The 23,118-nt window shown below is 43.2% G+C and overlaps 1 protein-coding gene across 5 annotated transcripts in view; it reads right to left on the bottom strand.

Moving 5' to 3' along the window:
* TTC7A (tetratricopeptide repeat domain 7A) overlaps positions 1 to 23,118 on the bottom strand; it is a gene marked incomplete at its 5' end in the record, with an annotated part of 172,914 nt that overhangs the window by 101,353 nt on the left and 48,443 nt on the right. For all 5 annotated transcript variants that reach the window (XM_080588231.1, XM_080588230.1, XM_080588232.1 and 2 more), the window contains 2 exons: positions 3,322 to 3,439; positions 14,603 to 14,707. In XM_080588231.1, coding sequence (XP_080444357.1) covers positions 3,322 to 3,439; positions 14,603 to 14,707 — 223 coding nt within the window. The remainder of the gene's footprint in view (positions 1 to 3,321; positions 3,440 to 14,602; positions 14,708 to 23,118) is intronic.

Genomic DNA, 23,118 nt, shown 5'->3' with positions numbered 1-23,118 from the left:
TGAGGATCAGCATGAAAACTGCAAACATGGGGTCAGGGGTCTAGTTCCAGTCTTGTCCCTTGGACTGAACCCCCATGAGCAGCTGCAACATAATGAGGTTTATTTTTGCAACACAGTTCTATGAGAAAAAGATCCAGTTTGTGTTCTCCAAAACTGGCCTGTCACATGAATCACAATGTTAAGATGATCGAGATTTGAACTTCAAAAATACATTTCTGATCTAAAACACCTACATACATACAGCCTTTTGCACACACCAATGGGTTTCCAAACTGTTTCCAAGTTAAGACAACTAATACTGAAAGTTAAACAGTTTTAGCACCCAGGATTATAATTAATGATTGTATGTGTTGATCATTATCTCCAGATGCACAAATGATGGGTTTATTCACTAGTAGGCAATATCTAACTTTTATTTTTGTTTGAGCATTGGCTGGTAATGTCAGTATACTGATTATTTATACAACCCACAAGGACTGCTAGGAAAAGCTTCCATTTCAGTCTCTGATTTGTGGCCTTATACCGAAATTCTAAATGAAAACAGAGATGCCGAACACTCTCCTTCTCAACTCAGTAAAGAGAGTGAGGGTCTGTTAACCTACAAATACTTAAAAATGAGACATGAGGTGGTGATGTTAGATAAGAGCAGCACTTGTATTTTACAATGCATGCTCAACTTGTCTTTCCTCTTTAGCCTGTGGTAAATTCATCTCACATTTCCCTGTCTTCAACGAATTCTTCATGAGACCTAGGGGAAGCAAAGTTGACAGTACAGCTTATGTCAAAACAAACTATAAGAAGCAAGAAAAAGGTTTGCTGTTGAAATTGCCTCATTGGGAACACATTTGGGATACAGAAAATTTAGATAGATGGACTTTCTGTATGAACAAGAGACTTGTGCTTTTAAGAGTGAGGCAAAAGTGGTGGTGACTTCCTCTGAGGACACATCTTTCAGCAACTTCATTGAGCCTTCTTTCAAGAAAGATGCAATTAGATATTAAGAACTTGGAAGCTACATACTGCTCTGCAGCACAAGTTTCAGGAAATCTTACTTCATCCAGGAGTAAATCTAATAGTTGTAAACTGACTTTATCAAATACTCCCACAAGTACTTTGAATTATCATCCAGTGGCATTTGCTCTTTTCATTTCTGCAGAAAGCGCTTGATAAAAAGCAGTCACGTAAGAAAGGCCTTAATACAACTCCTCAGTGCCTTTGTCACACAGGATAATAAATATTTACTAAAATGACAAATTAAGGAGAAAAAGCCTAACCTTGGTTGGAAGACGTCTTGATATACTGCTGTAAGCTTTATAAGGCAGTTGGTTAAATGTTTCTGAAACAGCTGTCATTTAAAATGCTGATTCGCTGAAAATCAGCTTAAGTAGAAAGTTATGGAAATCATATATAGACACAGATGTTTGCATGTCTGCACATGTCACTGTGAACTGGTATAAACACAGTGATAAATGACTGACACTATGAAGCAGGATTAATAGCAGGGTTGCTATCTTCCCTTCAACATGTTGTATTCTTGCTTCCACACTGAGATAGGCTTTTTATTAACAACGCTAGTGAAAAACGTCTCATTAGTGCAAATTTGATGTTTTCTAGTAAAAGGCTGTTCCATATTTGTGATCATCGTAAGTAGGCCTTTGAAGGATGTGATCCATTTTATTAAAACATAACCTGAAAATGAAAATACACTCTTCAGATTTTCCTTAAATAACTGTGTGAGTGGCCCTGTTGACTTACGGGCTAGAGATATGAGGAAGAGAAGGCAGATATTCCATTGTTTCAGAACAAAATCAGATACTAATCTGGACAAAATTCCAAGGCAACTGTTATGAAGACTGTTTATTTAATATTAAAAAGGACACTTACTATGTCTTCCAAACTAATCTCTTGAATACTTAAGGAAGACTTCTCTTTCAGAAGAAAAAAAGTTTCCAACTTGTGTTTTGGTGCACCAAAGTATTTTTAGAGCACAACACATGCCTCTACAACTCCATTCTTTAGAAACTTTTTTCTTTCCATAGAGGATAATAAATAGATTGTAATGGGGTTAGCACACAAACCCTTCTGTCTCTGAAAATAGTCTCTGGGATCTTGTATAGCTTTAGGGATGGTTTAAACAAAATCTAGGCAAAATGCCCTAAGGAATTAGGCTGTTAAGCAGAGCTCAATGTTTAACAATCTTTAAAAAAAAAAAAGAAAAAAAAATTCAGGCTAGGAAGGACATACGTTTCTTGATATGAACTTACTAAGGGAAACTATTCAGAATCAGAGAAATGGAGAACTGAAAGGAGCAACATTGCATATTACCCTCCATGCTAGAAAGCAGTTCTCACACCACCTGATCAGATGTGCCTGAAAAAATACACTGACTTGCACTTCTGAAATATACAAGCTGCTTCCTCAAACATATGCCGTACAAAATTTCAGTGTAATTTGTAAGACCATAGTACTTCCATGACACCATACAGGCTGTCACTGTAGCTTTGTTTCAGGCTCATTTGCTGGAAGAAGTTTGTTTCTGTGGAACACATCTGACAGAGAAGCCATTGCTGGCATATGGTCTGGACTGCTGATTTGATTAGGAAACAAACTAGCTCAGCCATTATTCAAAGAAACTATGTTAGCAGGCATTCTACCTATGGTAGAAGTCATAGAAGAAGCAAAGCTGTACCCAGCTGTGAGCGTGATGAAGGTCAAATCTAGATCTCTCCTAAACACCAGGACTTTCAACCCTTCAAACTACTAAGCACCGATTCTGCAGAAGCACACTGTCTAATCACACAAAACCCAAGCAGTCAACATTAAAAAATTAAATTCTTACATTGTATGTAGTCAACATCCATAAGTACCAATGAGAAAGATATTTTTATCTTGTTTACTTCTAAGCAGAGAAAGAAACTGCATCACAGAGAGGTTGAATCTCTGTGGGGAATCAGTATCACGCTAGGAACTGAAGTCAGGCATTTCTGCCTCCAGTTCTTGGATTATATTTCTTTATGTGATTTATGAGTGGGTGACAAAAATATGAAAATAGATCAAAAGTTCAACTTTTTGTTGTGCAAATAGGTGAAAGAAATGTATCACAAAAATCCAAATAAAGCACACCAAGAATCATTGACTACAGTCAGATTAGCATCTTCTAGGTAATGACGTGTTTCCTCTTTTACCTAAAAAATTATTTGTTACTACAGAAGAAAGTTGTCTGAGCAAGTGAACAGTCCCAATTTGTCTTGCAATTTTCTATGACCAGTCATCACTAAAAGCACAGATTCTAATAAGTTTCCCACAAACAGGATAACTCACCATCAGTAGCTTGAAGACTGTATGAAAGACCCAGTGCCAGGTAACCCTTTGCTAGGGACTCTCCAGCATCTTCACCCAGGTCTATCACCATTTTAGCAAAGCATTCTCCTTCTTCCAGCTGCAAAAGATGACAGGTTGACGATTATATGCATTTCTGCTATGCCTGCTTCAGTAAGGCTACCCTCTTATACATGTATCAGGTAAGAGATCTGAGAGCCACTCATAACAAGGCTTTCAGAGACCACAGTAAGTGCTCATAGAAAGGAGAACATAGAAGGCCACATTATCAGACCTTGATGCACATTCCCATTTTCAGAAAAGTTCTGGTCTTGTTTTAAGCATCCACCCTAAACTATTTTCAGTCATTTAATGTTAACGAAGGGCGGTATCTTACTTTTGTTTCCCTCCAGGGGAATCACAGTCTTAAACACCAATGGACTAACCACTTACATATCATCCTGGCAATATACTGAGAGGTCTAACAGGTATCTTCCTTTAAACAAAGACCATCTAGGTTTGCTGTACAATGCTTTTAAATCCTAGCAAATTTTACTTCTTTTTAAAACTTTACAAAACAAGCAAGATCTTCACTGTAAGGTGAGTTCAGCTATTGCTTACAGTTCTACCACCACAATGAGGCAGCAAATTCAGGACCCAAATTTGATCCGAAATGCTGTACTACCTTACCAGCTGGTGCTGCATGCACTAGCTACATCTGGTAACTTTTTGTGAAGACACAGTTCCCTTAGAAATGCATTTTGGAATCACAGAATCCTAGTATGGTTTGGGTTGGAAGGGACCTTAAAGGCCATCTAATTCCAACCCCCCTGCCATGGGCAGGGACACCTCCCACCAGACCAGGCTGCCCAAAGCCCCATCCAGGCTGGCCTTGAAAGCTTCCAGGGATGGGGCACCCACAGCTTCTCCATGCAACCTGTGCCAGTGCCTCACCACCCTCATTTTATACTACAGATTCTAATGGGAAGAGAAGCATTTGTGAATGGTGTGGCATTTGTGTCTTGGCATCAACCTCCAAAATGGTGCCTTCTATTACAGTACAGAGTGCTCCCCTCAACCTTCCTTTCCAACTGATGATGCAGACCTAAGTCTAATAAAAATATAAAGATTCTTTAAAATCAGAGTGAATGAGAATTTTTAACCAAAAACAATTCAAATCTTTTATGGCAGAACAGTGTTCCTCATTTCTAACCTTAAACTCTCATTAACATCACTCACCCTTCACATGCAGAAACAGACTAAGAACTGTAGACTGTACATATCTGAAAAGATCAAGGTTAGAGAAGTACAGGTAAAAGTTCTAAGTAAGGCTTGAAAGATACAGAGCCTACAAGAACATCTTGTGTGCGTACAAGGCAGTCTGCAGATCCTGTCAGCCATGATCAGCGTGACCTTTAATCAATTACCAGACTGCTACCAAAAAAATCCTACTTTTAGAAACTTCTATGACAAGACAACCAACTTTCTGGGATGGAATTATTCTGTCTGCAGAAAATCCCTTTTTTTTTTTTTTTTTTGAGTCCAACTGTTTTAGGTACAAGTACTGCAGTTGTAACCGAAATGCACTCTCTTAAGAGTCAGCTTTGTCAGACTACAGCACTTCACAGTTCTTTAACATCTAAAAGGAGTCACCTGTAAGGAAACCAAAAAAATGGAACAGTAGACCAGAAAATTTCCTTGTGCAGCAATGTGTTCATACATTATTTATGAACAAAATCTACTTGATATACTAGCCTGCCAAGGGGGCTCCTTGTTACATCCCTTGCAGACATTCAGGTGATGACATTAACTAATAGCTACATAAACAGACAAGTTGGTATTTATTAGATGGTATCAAACATAAGGAGGTCTTCACTGTTAATATAAGTATGAAGAAAGGCTGAAAAGTCTGGGAGCGAAGAAGCTCCACTGCTTGGGTCTTTTCCTCGCTTGTGCATCTCCCTGAGGCCACAGCACTTCAGATTAAATGTAAGCCAATAGTTTTCAAATTTCTGAAGCTTCAGACCAGTCAGCCCAATGATCAACACGTATTTCGTCAATCCTTCACTGAAATTTGCAAGCATTACAGTACTGCTGATTGCTTAGTCAACTATGAGTCTGGAAACTGCTAACTGAAATAGGGAAACCCCCCCTTACAGGCATACTTGGGGCCACCAAGCAAATTGCAAAGATCATCTTTAATGGCAAAATCCAAAGTCTTCTGATAACATTGGAAATAGTTCTGCTAACTTCAGCGATGCTCAAATGAGACCCTTTAAACTCCCAATCACATCAACAAGACTGAATTTTGTTCCAAGAGACTTAATCCTGTAAGCTGCCCTACAGACTTCCCTGCCACATACTGATGCATGTTCTGGACCATTGCCTAGGACAATGGAAGAAGAAAATGTCCCGTGACTCAGCATGGAGGAAAAAAATAACACACAAAAAACCTTCACATGAAACAATAACTGAATTCTTCAGCTCTCAGGAACTTTTATGTAAAGCATGAAATCTTTGCAGCCAGAAATTTAATTATGCACCTCTTTTGCCATCATAAACACTAATATTCCCACTCTTTCTTCATTGTTTCTCCTCTTCTCCCCACATACACTTTCGTCCAAGAAGTCTCCATTAGATGAAGAAAAGAACTATACAAGGAATTCTAATGACTAGTGAACAAGGGTAGGAGTGGGCAGAGCATACGAAAAAAGAGATTAAATGAAAGGTTTGGAGTTGAAATGCAGACATTTAAAATTGGAGAGATTTTGCTCCATTGTTTCTCTGAATGGTCACCTGATGGTGTTTCCAGTCCCTGACTGATGGCCTATGCTGCATAAATCAGCAGCACACCATTCAGCTTTCTTGCGTGCCAGTTACCCAGGGCCACCTGTGAGTGCCAGATTAATCTATTGTATGAATAATTAAAAACACGACTTTTCAGAACGGCTGAAAGAGCACTTCTAGCACAACCGTTCTGGTAAACATTTGTTCGTACTAACACTAATGGTGCTTTGACCAGCCACAAAGACTTTCACGAATGCACACTTGGGGCAGCCGAAGGCTGCTTTGAAAACAAGTGGCCTCGCAAAGCCCAGCACAGCTCTGCAGCCGGTTCTGTTTGAGAACATTTACTTCTCCTCCTTGCAGCACTCAGCCACGTCCCCTGCCAGCCCTGCTGCGACTGCCATCTGCCCCCTCTTCTCCAATTCGCCTACTCTTCGATCATTTTGGGCAGCCGTGAAAAGCAAAACCTTCGGCTCACATCATCCATCCGCTGTGCGAACTGCCCCGTACCGGACTGTGCTTGAGGTGAGAAATCCTCCCCTGCACGCAGTGCTGTGCTGAGTGAGGGCCCAGGAGCCAGCCTGAGCTGTGATCTGACGGTGCAGCTGTGCCCACAGGGGTCCTACAGCATAGGAGGTGCCTCCGCTTTGCTGCAGCAATGGGAAAAGGAGGGTTTAAGGCCCCCGAACAAGGCCTCAGTCCCCCGGAGACCCACCAGGCAGGCTGTCATGTGTTGTGAAGCAGCAGGAGCTGCTGTCCCTTTCCCCTCTCCCCACATGGTGCCAGGCACGCAAGTCTCACCCCACGGGGCTCCTATAAGTTGAAAAGCCCAAGGGATGCAGAAGTGAGCTAAGCTGTGGAAGGTATACGAGGAAGAGTCAGCCATGCCTACTCTGGATGCACAGCCAGGAGCCCAGACTCAACACAAGGGAACCTAAATGGTTTGTTCGCTTCAAAGGAGGACACCAACTATGGAAAAAAGATTTCTTTGGGCTGGTAACAGCTTGAATTCAGTTTCTTTAGAATCACTACTTGTTATTCCCTCAGAAGCAAGCAAAAACAGTCTCCAAGGAGGTACACCTCCAATCTGGCCCTTGCTGTTGTTATACTCTTCCGCGTACTTCACACTGAATTGCTTCTTGAGCAAAGGGTTGCAGGGAGAAGTTCTCTACCTTTTGAGACCTCCACAGAAGAGAGCCCAGAAAGCAGGTGTTGGGGAAAAACAACCTGAAAGGAACTTCTTGTAATCTGAACTGAAGCTGTATAACCTGTCAGGAGGCACTTGGAAGCATTAGCTAAGCAACCCCTCCTCGACACCAGAACGGAAAACGCCCGTGGCACCTGGGGAGAAACAGGCTGCCAAGCCATGAGCAGGCACTGATAAGACCGTAATATTGTGAGACTGTAATATTGTGGGTTTTTTTCTTATCCCCCTCTCACCCCCTCCATCTTCTTTGATGAAACAAGGAGCATTTGTCAGCTGCACAACCCTGAGGGATGTTCTCCCTGAAACACAGAGCGGCTGTTCCAGCTACCCCTGGTATTTGAGCACAGATTTGGGTGAGCGCTCGAGCCAAGCCCAGGGGCACACTGACAAGGGAGTGGGAAACAGCAGGTGCTGTCCCCTGGCCTGTCGCCACCACCCAGCTCGTTTTTAGAAGAGCTCCAGCCCTACCCCACTGAATCAACACCCTCCAGGACTGCAAGCGGGTGCTGCAGCTCCCACCGGCACGGATTTAGAACAAGTGAGGACAAGCAAATTGATGTTGTACAGCAGCACGGAAATGGCACCTTACTGCACTGAAAAGGAGAGCACAAGGGAGGAGGCAGGAAACACATCAAGCGACACTGGCCTAGGACAGCAGACAAGGTTAGAGAAACTGGGGAGTCTGGACATCAGCACGACTGGGAAATGCCCACGCACGTAAGAGATCCAAATGCTACAGGCAGGGGATCTACACAAAGTTGCATATGATATTAACTAGGTGGATTGGCTTCTTATTTTTGTTATAGTGGGCTGTAGGTATGGAGACTAATGTAGAGAAGAGGTAAAAAAAAAAATCAATAAATAATGCGAAAATGAGGAAAAAGAGGAACAATGCATATAAAGAGAGTGTCCAGTAAGGTGCAGCATAACAGAAAGGCCTTTGTCCCACAGCTGCTTAAAGTATAAAACATAAATCATGTTACATATGTCAGGAAATAAAAATTCCAGTGCTTTCCATTGTTGGTCTGTTCAGCATTATCCGTGTCACCAGTGCTAAGCCTGACAATTTAGCCAGCATGTAAGCTCAGCCCTCTGCACTTAGTAACATTTGGGCTTTCCCTCCACTGCATCAAGAATGGTTTGTTCACACAGAAAATTTATAGAAAGCAAAATTCTTGGTCACCTTTGACATCTGAAATCCTTGGGATTGCCCCAGTAACGCTAGCTGTGATGTCAGCAAGAATCTCTTTCAAAAGATGGAGGAAATCTCTAGTAGCTTCTTACAATTCCCTGCTTCCTCAGTAGCCTCTCGCTCACAGCGATGTCAGTCCCTCGGAGAGGCTGCTTAGCAGGTGGAATAACTCGGATAATGGGACTAGATTTGATCTCTCAATGTTATTCATACCACAGTAAAACCTAAGCATTGCCATGCAACTCCAGGGCTCCTAGGTGACTGGGTACAAGCACATGCACATCATTTATCATCTGTAGTGACAGGGTCAACAACAGATAGAAGGAGAGAGAAGCGCTCTCGGATTAAGTGGTCTGTGAAAGTAATGAATGATAAGCCGTTACCTCAGAAGTATGCAGCTCTAAATCTTCATGCTGCCAACCTCCCCCCCCCATCATGCATTGACCTCATGGGACACCTTACACTCGTTAAGACTCCATGCATGGTCTGGCCTGGCCTGACCCTGCTCTCTTCTCCCTTTACCCTGACTGATAGCATGATCTCCACCTCCCCACGCTAGGATCTGTAAGTCAAACCAAGTGAGGGGAGCGGTTGTGAGGTACAGCACTACCTTGCAGTGCAGTTTTTGCCACGGGATGAAGTCCCTCCTAAAGCTCGTACTAGCTGGTAACAGCCATCACGTGACACTACACAAGTTTACCACTGCAATCTTATTTCTGTGGTATCAATTGTGTGTCACTAAAAATAGTAAGAATATGCCTCATGTCTTCTTACTCTTAGACCAGAGTCCTTGAAGATTCAAGCCTATCCTAGGACTGTAATTCATTTGTCTCCATGTGTATTTACCAAGTTTTCAATGTGCCTCCATTGAATCAATGAAGTAAATGAAATCAATGAAGTAAAATCAAATGAAATCAATGGAGTAAAAGACACAAGAAAGCATCCTAGTAACCTTAAATGCCTTTAAATAAGACTCATAAAATGGAGAACATCAGTATTTGACATTTGTCTTTAAGCAGATGTTGTAAAAATATCAAAACCAGAACATCTGCCAAAACAGGGTCTTGGGGAAGCTAGATTAACAGTGAAATTACCACCACTGTACTATTAAAATAACTATTAAAAGGAGGAAACTGCAGCAAGTCTTTTAGTAGGTATCACTCTGAATTGGCAGTGGACCAAGACAAGACAACTGCAGCATGGACATTCCCCTCTAAGCTCCAGCAACTTTCCTATGAAAATTTAAAATGACAATGAACTTCAGTAGTCCAAAATTTCATAGTGCTTTCTGGAAAGCTAAAAGACAGCTGGCTAAACAAAAAATGGCCTTTGTGTTCCCTGGCTATAATCATTCCCATGTAAGTTCATTAAACTCTTGTGCTGAAACCCTGGCAAAGTGGAATGCCAGGCAGCGTGGTGCCTCAAAAGTGATTTTGAGCTCGCTACAAAGACCTTTAAAACACACCAGTGTAATGTGCTATATACAATATAAAAGTTCCAACTTTGTTGAAAATTGTGTGTCATGAGCTTTGTAACGTATGGGTCTAGCTGCATCTTGGCCAGACAAGTGTGGTCTGTACAGGTACACTGTTCTGGAGCTTTTCTAGTCCTCTAAGACAATTGGCACAAGCTTTGGAACTAACGATGTATTGATCTGCTGTTCAGTCTGCTTTTTTTTCCCTTCAATTTGTGAAAAATGGTAATTCTGAAAATGGCAACCAAAACATTCCTTACTTCATTCAGCTGTTCAATGCAGGCCAAATCCTGGAAGCTAGTGGTCGAGTGGGCAGCGCATCTGCTGATGTAGGCCAGCATGGTGCCAGTAATATGGCAGTGGAGCAGGGCCAATTTACATCAGCTAATAATCTGGTCATACTGTCACAACAGAAGCTGAGGACATTCAGCTATTTTCCACATCGGGCTCTGCTACATATTGATTTGCATGGCACAGTATGAACGCATGCACGTTTCTACTTCGATTTGTTTTGCACCGAGAGATTATTTCATAGATGTGATCTGGGCACTCTCAAGGTTGTAAATCACTATGGTACAACTCTATTAGTTTTTTTCTGGTGCTTTATGTGTGTGGAGATACCATGTACAGAGACAGCAAAATGAGTTAAATGACCATTAGATTAATCAGGAAAGAAACTGTTCTGTGTTCCTCATGACACTCTGCAATTATCCAGCAGCATAAACGATGTTAGTGGTTTCTTTTATTGCTAGTAACTGAAATAAGACTAAACTACTGCTTGTCCATGGACTATAAACAAACTGAATATACTACTGCACCAAAAGCACGTAATAGGCAGATCCAGGACATATAAATATATAAATTAGCTGTTTCATTTGTATAAACAGTGATCTGATTTCATCCTTTTCCTGCCTACCTAGCAATCAAGCACACAGATATAAAACAATTAATTTTTCAGTTAGAAAGTATATGTTCTGAAAAGAAAGATGCATTTGAGTATTTGTAACTGTTAATATTTGTCCATTAGACTGTTCCAGTGCCATGCCTACCCTTCTTTCTGTTTATACTGGCATTGATCAACTTGTTCACTTCCAGTTTAAATGATTCAATTCTGTTTTGATTGCCATGTAATTTAAATGCAAATAATTACTGCAAAGATGACATTTAGAAAAACAGCTCTGCTAAGCAGGAAGGTCTTTATTAGGCAGAGGAGTTTGCCAGTAATATCAGAAGCATCCCTTTAACTGCAAGATGTGGAAACCTATCATTTCAGTTCTTTTAAAAGATACTCAAGCTTTCTCTCTGGCTTCCCTTATTTAAAACTATTCTGTGGTATCACTAAGGTTTCGTATCAGGGTATAGCATAGGCCACTGAGTGAAAGGAAGAGGGGAGAAGAACATTATTTGTTTTTAGTTCATATGGCTATACTCTAGATAACCACAGGCTATACTCTAGATTACCATCTTGTGAAATCATGTTTGTATTTCAGACTGCAATCTGATTCTGATGCAAAAACACCAAAAAGTGTTTCACACAATGAAAAAGCAGCAGTTACAGGGGGAAAAAAAAAAAACACAACACTGAAATAGTTAAAACCAGTTCACTTCTCCCTTCTTTCTTCTGCTATTAGGGTTAGATTGTTGCTTTTACACTTTTGTCACGTATGAGAAATCTAGAGATACCAAACTGCCTGAGGATGGAGATGTGATTGTTGCAGTCTCACCTTTCCTCAATGTCCTTATAGCAAAGTATTCTTTATATGTCAGCTGTGAATCCAAAGAGATGTTGAGAGGCAACAACGAGGAGGACAAACTCTGTCTTTGCTCATTCCCTGCCATAACAGCATCTTCAATTTGGGCTTATAACTGCACATCCAACTCCTCATCCCTCACAGTTGGCAGACTTTAATGGCACCACTTGAAATTTAGTCCTCACTAGTGAGAACTGCATGAACACCAGGGTAACACATGAAAGAGAAGGAGCCTGACATTTCTCTTCTTACATTACAGAAACCTGGTCCTTTCACCTCAACAAACAGCAGTGACCCAGTGTCTGGTAGAGTGCCTTCCCTAAAAGGCACTGCTCCTGTTAAACAGGAGATCACCCCAGGGATCTTGATTCTAGTACAGATTCTTACAAGATGCATTCACTCCCCTTCTCAAAGCACGGTTAAACAACTGAACCCCTGAAACTATTTTTAAGTTCCAAGTATCTCCAAGCATGGAGACTCCACAATCTCTCTAGGCAACCCGTTTCACTGTCTGAGCACCTTCACAGTAAAAATAAGTAAATATTTTTAAAGTGTAAATTAAATTTCCTGTAGTCCAAACACTCACCCTGTCACTTGGTACCACTAAGAAGAATCTATCATCTTTACTCTCTCTCCCCTCATCAAGTATTATATACTTTGATAAATAAGATCCTCCAGAGCCACTTTCTCAAGGTGGAACACTCCCACTCTCTCAGTTTCTCCTTGTATCTCAAGTGCTCCAGTCCATTCGTGAGAAGTCATTTTTGTGGCCTTTCACTGGACTCCAGTATGTCTTTGTGCATCCTGTACTTCTGTGTGCATCCTGTACTGGGGATCCCAGACTTGGACTTCAGATGCAGTCTCACCAAGGTTCAGTAAAAAGGCAAGACCACTTCCTTCAACCTGCCAGCAGTGCTGTCTTCTAACGCAGCCCAAGATGCTGGTGGCCTTCACCACAAAGGCACATTGCTGATTCATGTTCTGCATGTCTAGCAGAACCCCCAAGTCACAGAATGGTTGAGGTTGGAAGGGACTTCCGGAGATCATCCAGGCCAACCCGCCCGCCAAGCAGGGTTACCCAGAGCACATCGCACAGGATCGCATCCAGGCAGGTTTTGAATATCTCCAGAGAAGGAGATGCCACAGACTTTCTGGGCAACCTCTGGTCCTTTTCTGCAAAGCCACTTTCCAGTTAGTTGGCATGCCAGTATGTGATTATTCCTCCCCAAGTGCAGGACTTCGCATTTCCTTTTGTTGAACTTACTAAGAAGTGTTGGCCCACTTCTCCAGCTGATTAGGTCCATCTGAATGGGGACCAGACTCAACTGCAGGCAGACTTTGGCTTTCCTAGCACTTGTTGGCTTTCCTTCCCACCTTGTTGGATCTGTGTTCAGAGAGCAGGAAGGCAGAAGAGTAGAAGAATTACTTGCAGTACAGAGATCCCAAGTTCATCTCCCATATTGAAGTTCTGGCTCCTAAGCAAAACCTACCCTGATCTCAGAAAGATTTCCGTTAAATTTCACACGTCTGTTCTGCTGGCTTTTTTTCCTCCTGACAAGCATTGAGATGGTAGAATTGCTAGAGGAAGCTGTCAGGCTGCAAGTCCCCTAGTATGGCTCCATAGGAATGCAGGAATTTAGCCCATGAAGCAACTCTAACTTCAGAGGCTATACAGAGAAAAAAAAAGAGCAATATACTTGTTTTTTTAGGCTAATAACAACTTGACTTTGCTTTGAAAACCTCATACATGCTAACGAGTCTTCAACACAGCTGTAATGTCCAGCTTACATATTGTTTTAAAATCTCTAAGAATCAGAAGAAAAATGCATTTGCTTCACTGTGAATGTTATTTTACATTGTGAATATTTTATGCCACTGAATAACTTTCAGCCCTCAAAATTTACATACTGAGCTAAGGATACAAGGGAGCTAAATTGTTCTGTAAGTTAGGTAGTTCAGCAAGGATTCCCTCAAGGCCCTCAGACCTGAAAGATTTTTTCCTAGAACAAGATGCTTTCTAGTTTTTCCTGACTCACATATGAGTTCAACCATTATAGTTTGAACAGTATAGTTCATTCAAAAACATATATAACCAGGTGCCCTCACTGAGGCCCTAAACTGATACAACTCAGTTAAGTTCAGCTCAATACCAATTTTCACCAGACAGGGATTGTAGAGGCCTGGGGAGGAGGTAGAACATCTCGTCACCAAAATCTGAGCAGATTCTTCTGGTATTTTCTTTCATGCTTTCCTTTCTTGTATCTTTGTTTTACTTGTATTAGCAATTATAATCCTTCACTGACTGTAGGGACACCTCGTGGTGAGGACAGGTGAAAACAGCAGGCTGCCATTCAATTAATTAAACCAAGCAGTAAAAGACTGACAGATGTTTCTTCTCCTTGGGATAATCAGAATTTCACAGGCACAGACTTCCACTCCCACTCCACTTCTGAATGGGGCATACATTAACACATCCAGAACAGAAAACACTGACACAGGAACTTCAAGAACAAAAGACTGAGTCATCCAGCAGACCTCAACTATCTAGCAGTCCAAGGGCCAGACCAACTAATTAACTTTTGTCTTTCAGGGGCTACCAGGGTGGCAGATTCAGCTCTGGATACTCACTTGAAAAGACAGTCCCCAGAATAACTATTATGTTTTTTTTCCCCCTCCTCCTTTTTATAACAGGCCAGCAAAGCTCATTTCAGTGACTTACTGCAGTATTTCTTTCTGGGATTTTTATTTTCTTTTAAACGTGCACGCATGTGTGATTTTTAACAGGGATTTCCTTTCTCCCTGCAACTACCCTATGGTACTGTCACTGCAGCATTGAATACATTACATAATAAAAATCGCATCAGCTTGCTTACCCAGTGCAGTGACCCAATGCAGACCTTGGCAGCCAGAAGAGGAACGGTGGGATCTGCTGGTCGCAGTTTAGCACACTCTTTGAGCACTGATACAGCATACGCTGACTGGAGAGAGGAAGGGGAGAGAAAGGAGGAAGGGAAAAAAAGGCTGATTAGACAATGCTGTTAAGAGCCCAAGCAAGGTATTTCAGTGAAATCTACAAAACAGTGATGTGAAATTACAAAAAAAAAAAAAAATCATGTCAGCAACAAATTAGCAACTTTACTCCCACCTCCACACAGACAGACACACGTGCACACACAAACACACACGCTTCCCACGCTCAGAAGTAGTACACCAAAGAACCAGCCCTGGCTGTGCACTTTACAAGAAACAGTCTTCTTCAGCTATCAACACAGTGGTTATTTTAACTCTGCCCTTCCAACTCACAACAACTCTGCCATGTAGTTTCCCTTGCATGCAACCATCTTCCAGAAAGCCAGAGGAGATCATCCCTTTTGTACATTACATTTTAGACCAACAAAAAAACCTGTCAGACAGAGGTTTGTGTAGCTAAAGTAACCTGTTCTGTAGACTGGTTTTTGTCTTCTCCAGGTCCCGAACATACAAGAATACAACCGGGATCCCACCATGCAAGGGGTGGGGCAGGCAGCTGCAGAGCAGTACACTGTGCAGCGGGTGGTCTGAGTAGCATGTGTTAGACAGAAAGCCCACGGAGCTCTTCCTGCTGTAAGGTTACCATTAATAAACGCTGTTTATTAAGCTTAGCAGTTACATAGCCCTTTGGATAGTCCATGTGCTCTACAAACATTGCTTTTTACAGCAGCGCCATTCATGACTGCTGTATTTCAGCAGTTTAACAGGGAATGAGGAATGCTCTGGTGTGAGATGCTGGTGAGAAAGAAGGCTTGGCCAGCCCTGCCAGTTTCCTAGCCCAACCCTAACCCACCTGAACCAGTTTCTTTGAAGCTTCCAACTCTTCTCATAAATGACCCAGAACCACTCAGTGCCCCATTTCTCCCAACCTCCTTCCCAAGACACGCACGGGCCTCTCACTCGTATTCACTCCCAGCAGCACGTTACATAGTCACGACCTTTCTATATTCCAGGAGGGCAGTAAACACACCGATACAAGCTCGCAGAGCCAAACTAACAACTATTCCTATCGGGTCCTGGCAATCCCCTCCTGACCCTGACCCACAAGGGCCCTCCCCACCACAGCTCCTGTCAGCACGTGCTGCTGGGCCTGGAGCCTGCTCTAATCCCATGCAGCTGGCAGCCCCGCACGACGCTTTCACACTCCCACAGGCCATCAGCACTTCCCCTCCCTCACGCCGCAGCAGGCTGCCTGAGCCTGCCTCCTCCTCTCTCCGCAGAGCTGAAGGTCCAGCTCTTGCTAGCAGATTCAAAGCCTGGAGAAAAATTGGCTTGGAAGGCAGCCTGGAAAAAAGGGAAAAAAGCGATGTGCAGCAGTCCTGCACATGACAAGGCAAAGATGAGCTTTTTAAGAGAACGCACAGGCTCTGCAGCAGCGCAAGGCGAAGCCTCCTGCTTGAAAAGCTTGGATACCTGCTATGTAGCCTAAAAAAGAGCAACAGCTTGCCCTACATTCTCCAGACTGCTCCCACCTATATGGAGCATCAGATATCATCAATACAAGTAATGAAATTTTGCTATTTTACAATTCTAAACACATCATTCAGCTGCTGGTCTGAAGCCAGAAAGATGCCTGTCTCAGAACAGAGATGGGAGCTTAACCTGTACTTTGCCCCTCTCAGAAATACAGGCTTGGGTAATTCAATCCTGAAGTAGAGCAAGAAACACATCACCGCGCTCTGCTGTTACTAGATGACTCGTATCCCTCTGAATGAACCTTCTTGACACCTATTTGTTTAGAACAAGTAATGTCTCAGGTTTTAATGGCATCTTATTCCTCCTCTACAGAAGGCTGCCTGTGCTGCAGGGAGCTGGTATTCCTAGCGCCACCACTCAAGGTGTTTTAAGTGCTAGCATAAGCACATAAGTGTCCTAACCTGGCACATCATCTTCCTGCCCTCTATTCTGGCTTACAGGTGTTGCAGACATGAGAAACCCAAGCAGTATCAGAGGACCACATGCACCTTGCCAGTCAGCGTATATGCAGCTGAACGCCTCCAGCCCTTGCTATCCCACCATACAAAAGTGAAATGAAAAGGCCAGGCATATACAAGACTGTATTCCGTCCAGTGTCACTGCTTTGAGAAGATGCGTACAGATCGATGGTGGGGGATTCTCAGTTCGCCACAGGAGGAAGCAGGAGGCACCTGGGGCTGCTACAGCACTGCTGGCTAGCACAGCTGGTGCGAGCACAAGTCAGAGCAGTGAGATGCCTGTTCGAAGTTGGGCCACAGCCACGAGACCTTTCAGGGCCCGCACCAGCAGAGAAGCAATACAGCCCAGCTCCCTGCCAGCTCCTCTTGAGCTCGGCTCAGCCTGTCTGCAGCCTGCCCATGGAGTAAGGCTGGTCACCAGGACGCCAGCCAGCACCGCAGCCTCCACCTGCCTCAAACCGCAGAGCGCTCCTGCAGCCTGCCCAGAGCCTGTTGGGGGGCAAGGGCAAAACAGCCACTTCTGAACACAGCACAGCAGAGAAACCCACCTTGTGTCCATGCCCAAATTCCTCTCCTGTGTAGAGCCACTTTACTGCATGCGCTGAGGAGCTTCTGAACACTAACTGACCAAGCCAGAGCTATACCTTCCATGCTGCTCTTAAAACATTTACAAAGTTATGTTAATTTAGGCAAGTTTATAAAGTTTGCAATTAAACATATAGAGCAGAAATGGTTTTAGAAACATGGCAACATGAAGCCTTCCTCCCCAGCTGCATTTTAAAAATTCAAGAGATCTATAAAATTTCACCTTGAAAACTTTACTCAGCAGAAATTATATATAGATGAAAATGGTGGCCAAGGAATGACTACAGGAAGAATAACATCTCACTCCCACCGTTACTTTGTTTAGGGGACACTGGTGAGAAATATATATACCAAGGTGTAATACAGATATTCATTACAGGCATTAATTGGCAGGGAACAAACATCATCCACCCTGTATTGAATACAGATGTCATTGGTTTGTAAAAATATTTAATATGAAACAGTGTTTGTGTAACACTGAAATAATCTGGTAATTGAAATGTACATATTCTTTCACTTAGCGTGGGTGGACCAGGCAGCCAACTGCATTGTTTGTGAGACTCACTGCAAGGCAATAATAATTAGATTTATTGGTGAGGCATGATTTGAGAAGAGCAGAGCTTGAACTCCAAGTGACTGTACACTTCCTGCTCATAATTTGGAGCTTCAGCACAGCTCACATCAAAACTCAGGCCAGGGTTTAAGTTCTTTCTGTTTAGATCTCTAATTGTTGGATTATAACAGCTGCACTGGAACCAGTTCTCAAGGATTTCAGAAAAAAGAGGATTTGCCTCTGGGTCTCATTTGGACTCTCTCTGGGAAAAAAGGCTTGTGAGTCCCCTTAAAACACACAGGAACTTATTGAAAACTCATAGTTTAAAGAAACGGCAAGCTTGCCAACTGCTGCCTCATGGGGGGTTCCAGCTTTTTTTAATGGGAGGTCTGAGTTCTCAGCCTTGGGATTCTCATCAGGTTTAAGGAGATTCATGACAGTTCTCCTTTTTGTTATGACAAGCAAGGCACAGAATTCAAATCAGGATACAGAGTGAAAACACTGCCTTAAGGGACCAAATGCACGCAAAAAAAGTGTAAAGGACTACAGAACCTCTGTTACCTGAGTTGGACATCTCCATCTTTCATACAACAACTTTGTTCTTTTTGCAATAGGGACAGGTGAAGCACGTGGCACTACTGTTGCATGTTTAAGTCCAATATTTAAAGGAATCTGTTCTCTGTTAGGTTTTCTTCACCTAATCTACTTGCATACAATATTTTCCTTCTGCTGAGATCACGAGTGTGCTCCATACTAATTTTCTTTTTAGAAATTATTAAAGGCTGGTGCTGGGAAGCAATGGGCAACACTCACAAAAGGCTGCTTTCAGTACAAGCTGAAAGGGCTCTATATACTGCATGCAATACGTGCGTGGCACCTCTCAACCTGCAGTGAGAAATCGCAAGGAAGCTACTGGGAAGAAAGATGGAGAAGACACCTCTCCTTAAGCAGTTAAAGTTGTCGTGGTTTTGAATCCTGTAAAACAAAGAAAAACTTCTAACCAAATACTAAACACAACTCTCCTTCCCCATTTGCTAACTACACAATGAATGACACAAGCATATTCCTGAACAATGTTTGCACATGACCAGTATAGAATGAAGAACAGTTTGCTGTTAGTTTTCTTTCTTAACTTTTCCAAAAGACTCAAGAGATTTTGCACCATTGGTGCATTTACCTAAATGGATGGCAAAATCTCGAGTGCACTCCAATACTATTTATCATTCTTTCCTCTCCTCTCCTACCACAGCGAAGCAAGAAAAGGAGGATGGCAGAGAATTCATTTCACACTTACAAGATAAAGAGACCATAAATGTAAGTAAAAGGAAGAATTTCTAGACAGTAAATCATGCCAAGCAGATCTGACACACCATACACAGTTGCTCTTCTCTTGCAAAGGTTCCAAAAACCTTTCAACTTTTGTGCTTTCAGCCAGAGGGAAAACATTCCTCAAGGTGGTCGTCTTGGTAGACAGCCCCTCCCTCCCAATTCACCTGGCAGTCCAGTACAGACAAATCTCCACAAGTAGTATTGCCTTTCTTTGAGCATCATCCTGCCTGATCTTAAAAACTGCACATCTCAAAGGGATTGTGTCTGTGTGTGTGGCTGAAATCTTTCAATACGCAAGAATAAGTACTCCTGGTATCCTGGGATTCACAGCCATTTAGCTGTAAGTGACCTTGAACCAGCAAGGGAAGATGACATTAGAGGGAGCCAGCAATCGAGAACTCTGGAATTAGCTGTTCTGATGTTCGCTGTTCACTGAATTTCTACATTTCTGTGAATCCCTCAGCACAGATATTATTCTCTTAAGACATTCACTTCTCTCAACATAGGGACTGATGCTCCCCTTTTCTTTTACCCTGTGCTTAGCAAATCAGAGCACTGCAGTTAAGCAGCTTCAAACATTCACTTTTAGGAGTACCTCTTACATTCTGGGATTTAAAAGCATGAATTTGCCCATGCTAATGTGACAAACACCACACTTCACACTTTCTGTCAAGAAAAGAGAGTTAAGCCTGAAGGCAGCTCTACAGCCCACCCAGGTATTTTGCTCATCAGGCAGGAAGCTTTCCATTTTTAGCACCATCTACAGCACACACACACACCCTTCTAATCTCCCTTCTGCACCAAAAGAAACCAAACTACTGAATAACCCCTAGATGGCTGACCTTTGTAACAGGATCTTTAACCAATGACTGTTCAATATTTCAACTTTCATTCCCCAGCAATGCTATTTAAGGAGCCAGCCGAGGCCTCTGCCTCTCCCAAGGTTCCTGCCTGCAATGCAAAAAGAAATGTTCTTTTTTTTTTTTTTAATGCCAGTTGCTTAGCAACCAGTCTAAGCTTTTGCAAGGAAACCAACAGAAGGAACAGCCTAAATCATAAAATTCGTCTGCTGTTGCTGCAGAATTATGTATCGAATGTATTTATAACTTTCCTTCTAACCTTCTGGAAAGCTGTATATCGGCATTACAGGCATGGCTGAGTCAAACTTGAAGCTCCTTGAAGCTATTACAGACATCTGCTTTTACTGCACTGTTTTAAATAAGTGGAAGCATTCCTTTTTTGGGTGCAACACAGATAGGAGCAGCTCAGACATTAGCTTGACATTATTTGGCTATGACCAGCGCGTATCAGCAACTTGCAAAAGGCTTGAAAATCAAAGTTCATGTCTGCCTAAGACTGGTTTCAAAACCCTAAAAACGCTGCCAGCACAAGCCGTGGGCAGGGCTGCATTATCTCCACTGCTGAGCAGCCAAGGGGAACACAGTGACACTGCACGACTGGCTCTGCGAGAGCTGGAGCCTGCTCCCTCAGAAAAGCAGCTGAATGACAGATGCCAAGGAGGGTGCGATTATTTCCCTTTGTATAGCACCAGACACCTCCTGAAGTGTTATGTTATTAAGAAAATCACTCAGGTAGACAAGCATGACTCTTTCTTCCTCTTCTCCTTAAAGATAAACAAACACAGGAAGGCTGAAAGGAGACGGGAGCATTTTGTGTAGCTAAACGCAGATTTATCTGCCTGGTTTTGCAAGATACCACCCTTGGAGAACAAATCCCCCTACGGACACAGCCATTCTTATTTATACAGCAACGTTGGCCACGGTCCCTGGGGTGTCCTCAGCACAGGCTAGCAGGGGCTGGGCAGGATCAGGCACTCATGCATTTGCTGTCCTAAAGGCAAGCACTGGGCTGACGGTGTTCTGCAAACCCTGGATGAGGGTGGCTGGACAGCTGAGCACCAGGCACCCCAGGAACACACAACCTCCATCAGCAACCCCAGCACAAGGCCTCCTGAGCACAGCCCTTGCCTCCAGGTAACTGCTTCCAGCTCCACAGTCTCTTCCCACAGCCCCTTCACCTGCTCCGGACCCCTTCCCTTACGCACACCTTGCTGCTCCTCACCCCCTTAATGAGCACAAGGGGTGAGGGGTAAGGGCAGATTGCCTCCTCAGCTGGCCTGAGACTGTACGACTCCTCACCCCTCTAGTCAGGAAACACAAACAACCCTAAAGCTTTTAATACAGTAAAAAGATAGAGCAGAAATATTAAATTTGAGCACAAAAATGGCTTTATGTACTGAATACGCTAATAATAACAGATATCCACTGGACATGAGCAATGACTGTGAGATTGCTGCAGGTTGAATGGCTCAGTTGGGGTGCCCAGAACTTGCAGACCAAGTACCCTCATCGTTCACAATTTCACAGCTATCTCTGACAAATCCTCACTCACCGCCCTCAGGAAAACAGCACCTCACTGTCATTAAATACAAATCTCATCTCCTCGGGTTGTTAGTTAGAAGAGCCATATAAACATTGCTTTACACGTGCCTTTACAAGGCACATTGTTTATCCGTTTGTATTTCCCTTCGGCCGTATCTCAGGTAAAAAGACACTCGTGACGCAGATCCAGAAGACCATCAGGTACTGTTGATCTAAGCCAGAGTCCAACCCCAGGCACTTCTGAGTCTCTAATCCCAAAGAGCTCCAGTGACACTTTAAGACACGCAGGCTGGGTCCCATGTGGGGCAGTTAAGTGTGGAAGGGGACAGGGATCTGAAAAAGGGAACACGTAACTGATCCCACTGGTCTGAGGCCAGGGAAATGCCTGCAAGTGCACGCAGACCCTGTTTCACATCCCTCGTGCCTGTAATACATCACCTAGATGCTATGATCATTTTGCCTCCACCTGCAGGTACCTCGGCAGAGCTGCCCCAGTCTGCAGGACCGCTGCATGCGGGTCATCTCCACCACCTCCAGCGCAAACAGTTCAGCTGAAAAGCAGCAGCGGAGGTGGTCTGCCCCAACCAGCCATCCTTCACACAGCCTTCTACATCGCAAATAAAGGTCTGCTCCTTTCCCTCCCCCTAATTCTGCTCAATACAGGTCAGTCCTACTTTTCCAAAGTCTTGAGACAAGCAGATGCAACCTAGTGCACTCCTTTCGCCCTGGCTGCAGGGCAGTGGCTCATCTCATAGCCCGAGGATGCTGCCAGATGGCGTCCGGCTCTCACACCGCTGCCACTCAGGCTCCAGCCTGTCTGTGCATGGCAGGGACAGGGAGCTGCCGTGCCCGCTCAGCCTCTGGCTGTCGTCTTACCAAATCGTGAAGGTGATTACCAGCAGAAACAACTCAGAGCATCTGTGCAGAGCTCAGCATCCAGTTTTCCAGCGCCAGTGCAGCAGAACAGGTGTTCTGCTTCAGGCCAATTTAAACTTCTCCTGCCTATCCAGAACTACACATGGTGACACAGGACATCTCTCACTACTCTCTTCCTATAGCAGGGATGCCTTACGCCATTGTCTATGCTTTCCCAGTATTTCATCTGAATTTGAAAATCTAAAAGTATCTACAAAGTCTTTCAAATTTCAGGCTGAACTTCAAATCATTTAAATAAACATACTTCACTCATTCAGAAAATACACAATTCAGTATATATGCATCCCCAAGAATAAGTTAAAAAACAAAACAACAAAAAAAACAACAACCAGACCACACCATCTCTCATTATGCAAGATGCCGAGAAGCACAGCCAAGTCAAATTGCTGTCACTCCATTATTTCTACTGTTTTAAGTGGATATAAGAATAGGAAGGTCATGCTTCTCTGAGCTTTCTCATTCACTGTTTTATGAATCCCTAAGGCCTTGCTTGCCCTAAGGACTTTCTGAAGCAGCGTGCCTATTTTTGTTAAGACACATCCTTTTAAAAATAATGTGTAAACTCAAGCATGCACACAGTAATGAGCCTAGCTGGTTGACTTGCCATTCAGAGTGCTCAC

The sequence above is a fragment of the Anser brachyrhynchus genome (genome assembly GCF_964034855.1).
Source record: "Anser brachyrhynchus genome assembly, chromosome: 3".
NCBI classification, from domain to species: Eukaryota; Metazoa; Chordata; class Aves; order Anseriformes; family Anatidae; genus Anser; species Anser brachyrhynchus.
Note: the sequence above shows the minus strand (reverse complement) of the source record. Positions and strands in the feature narration are given on the sequence as shown.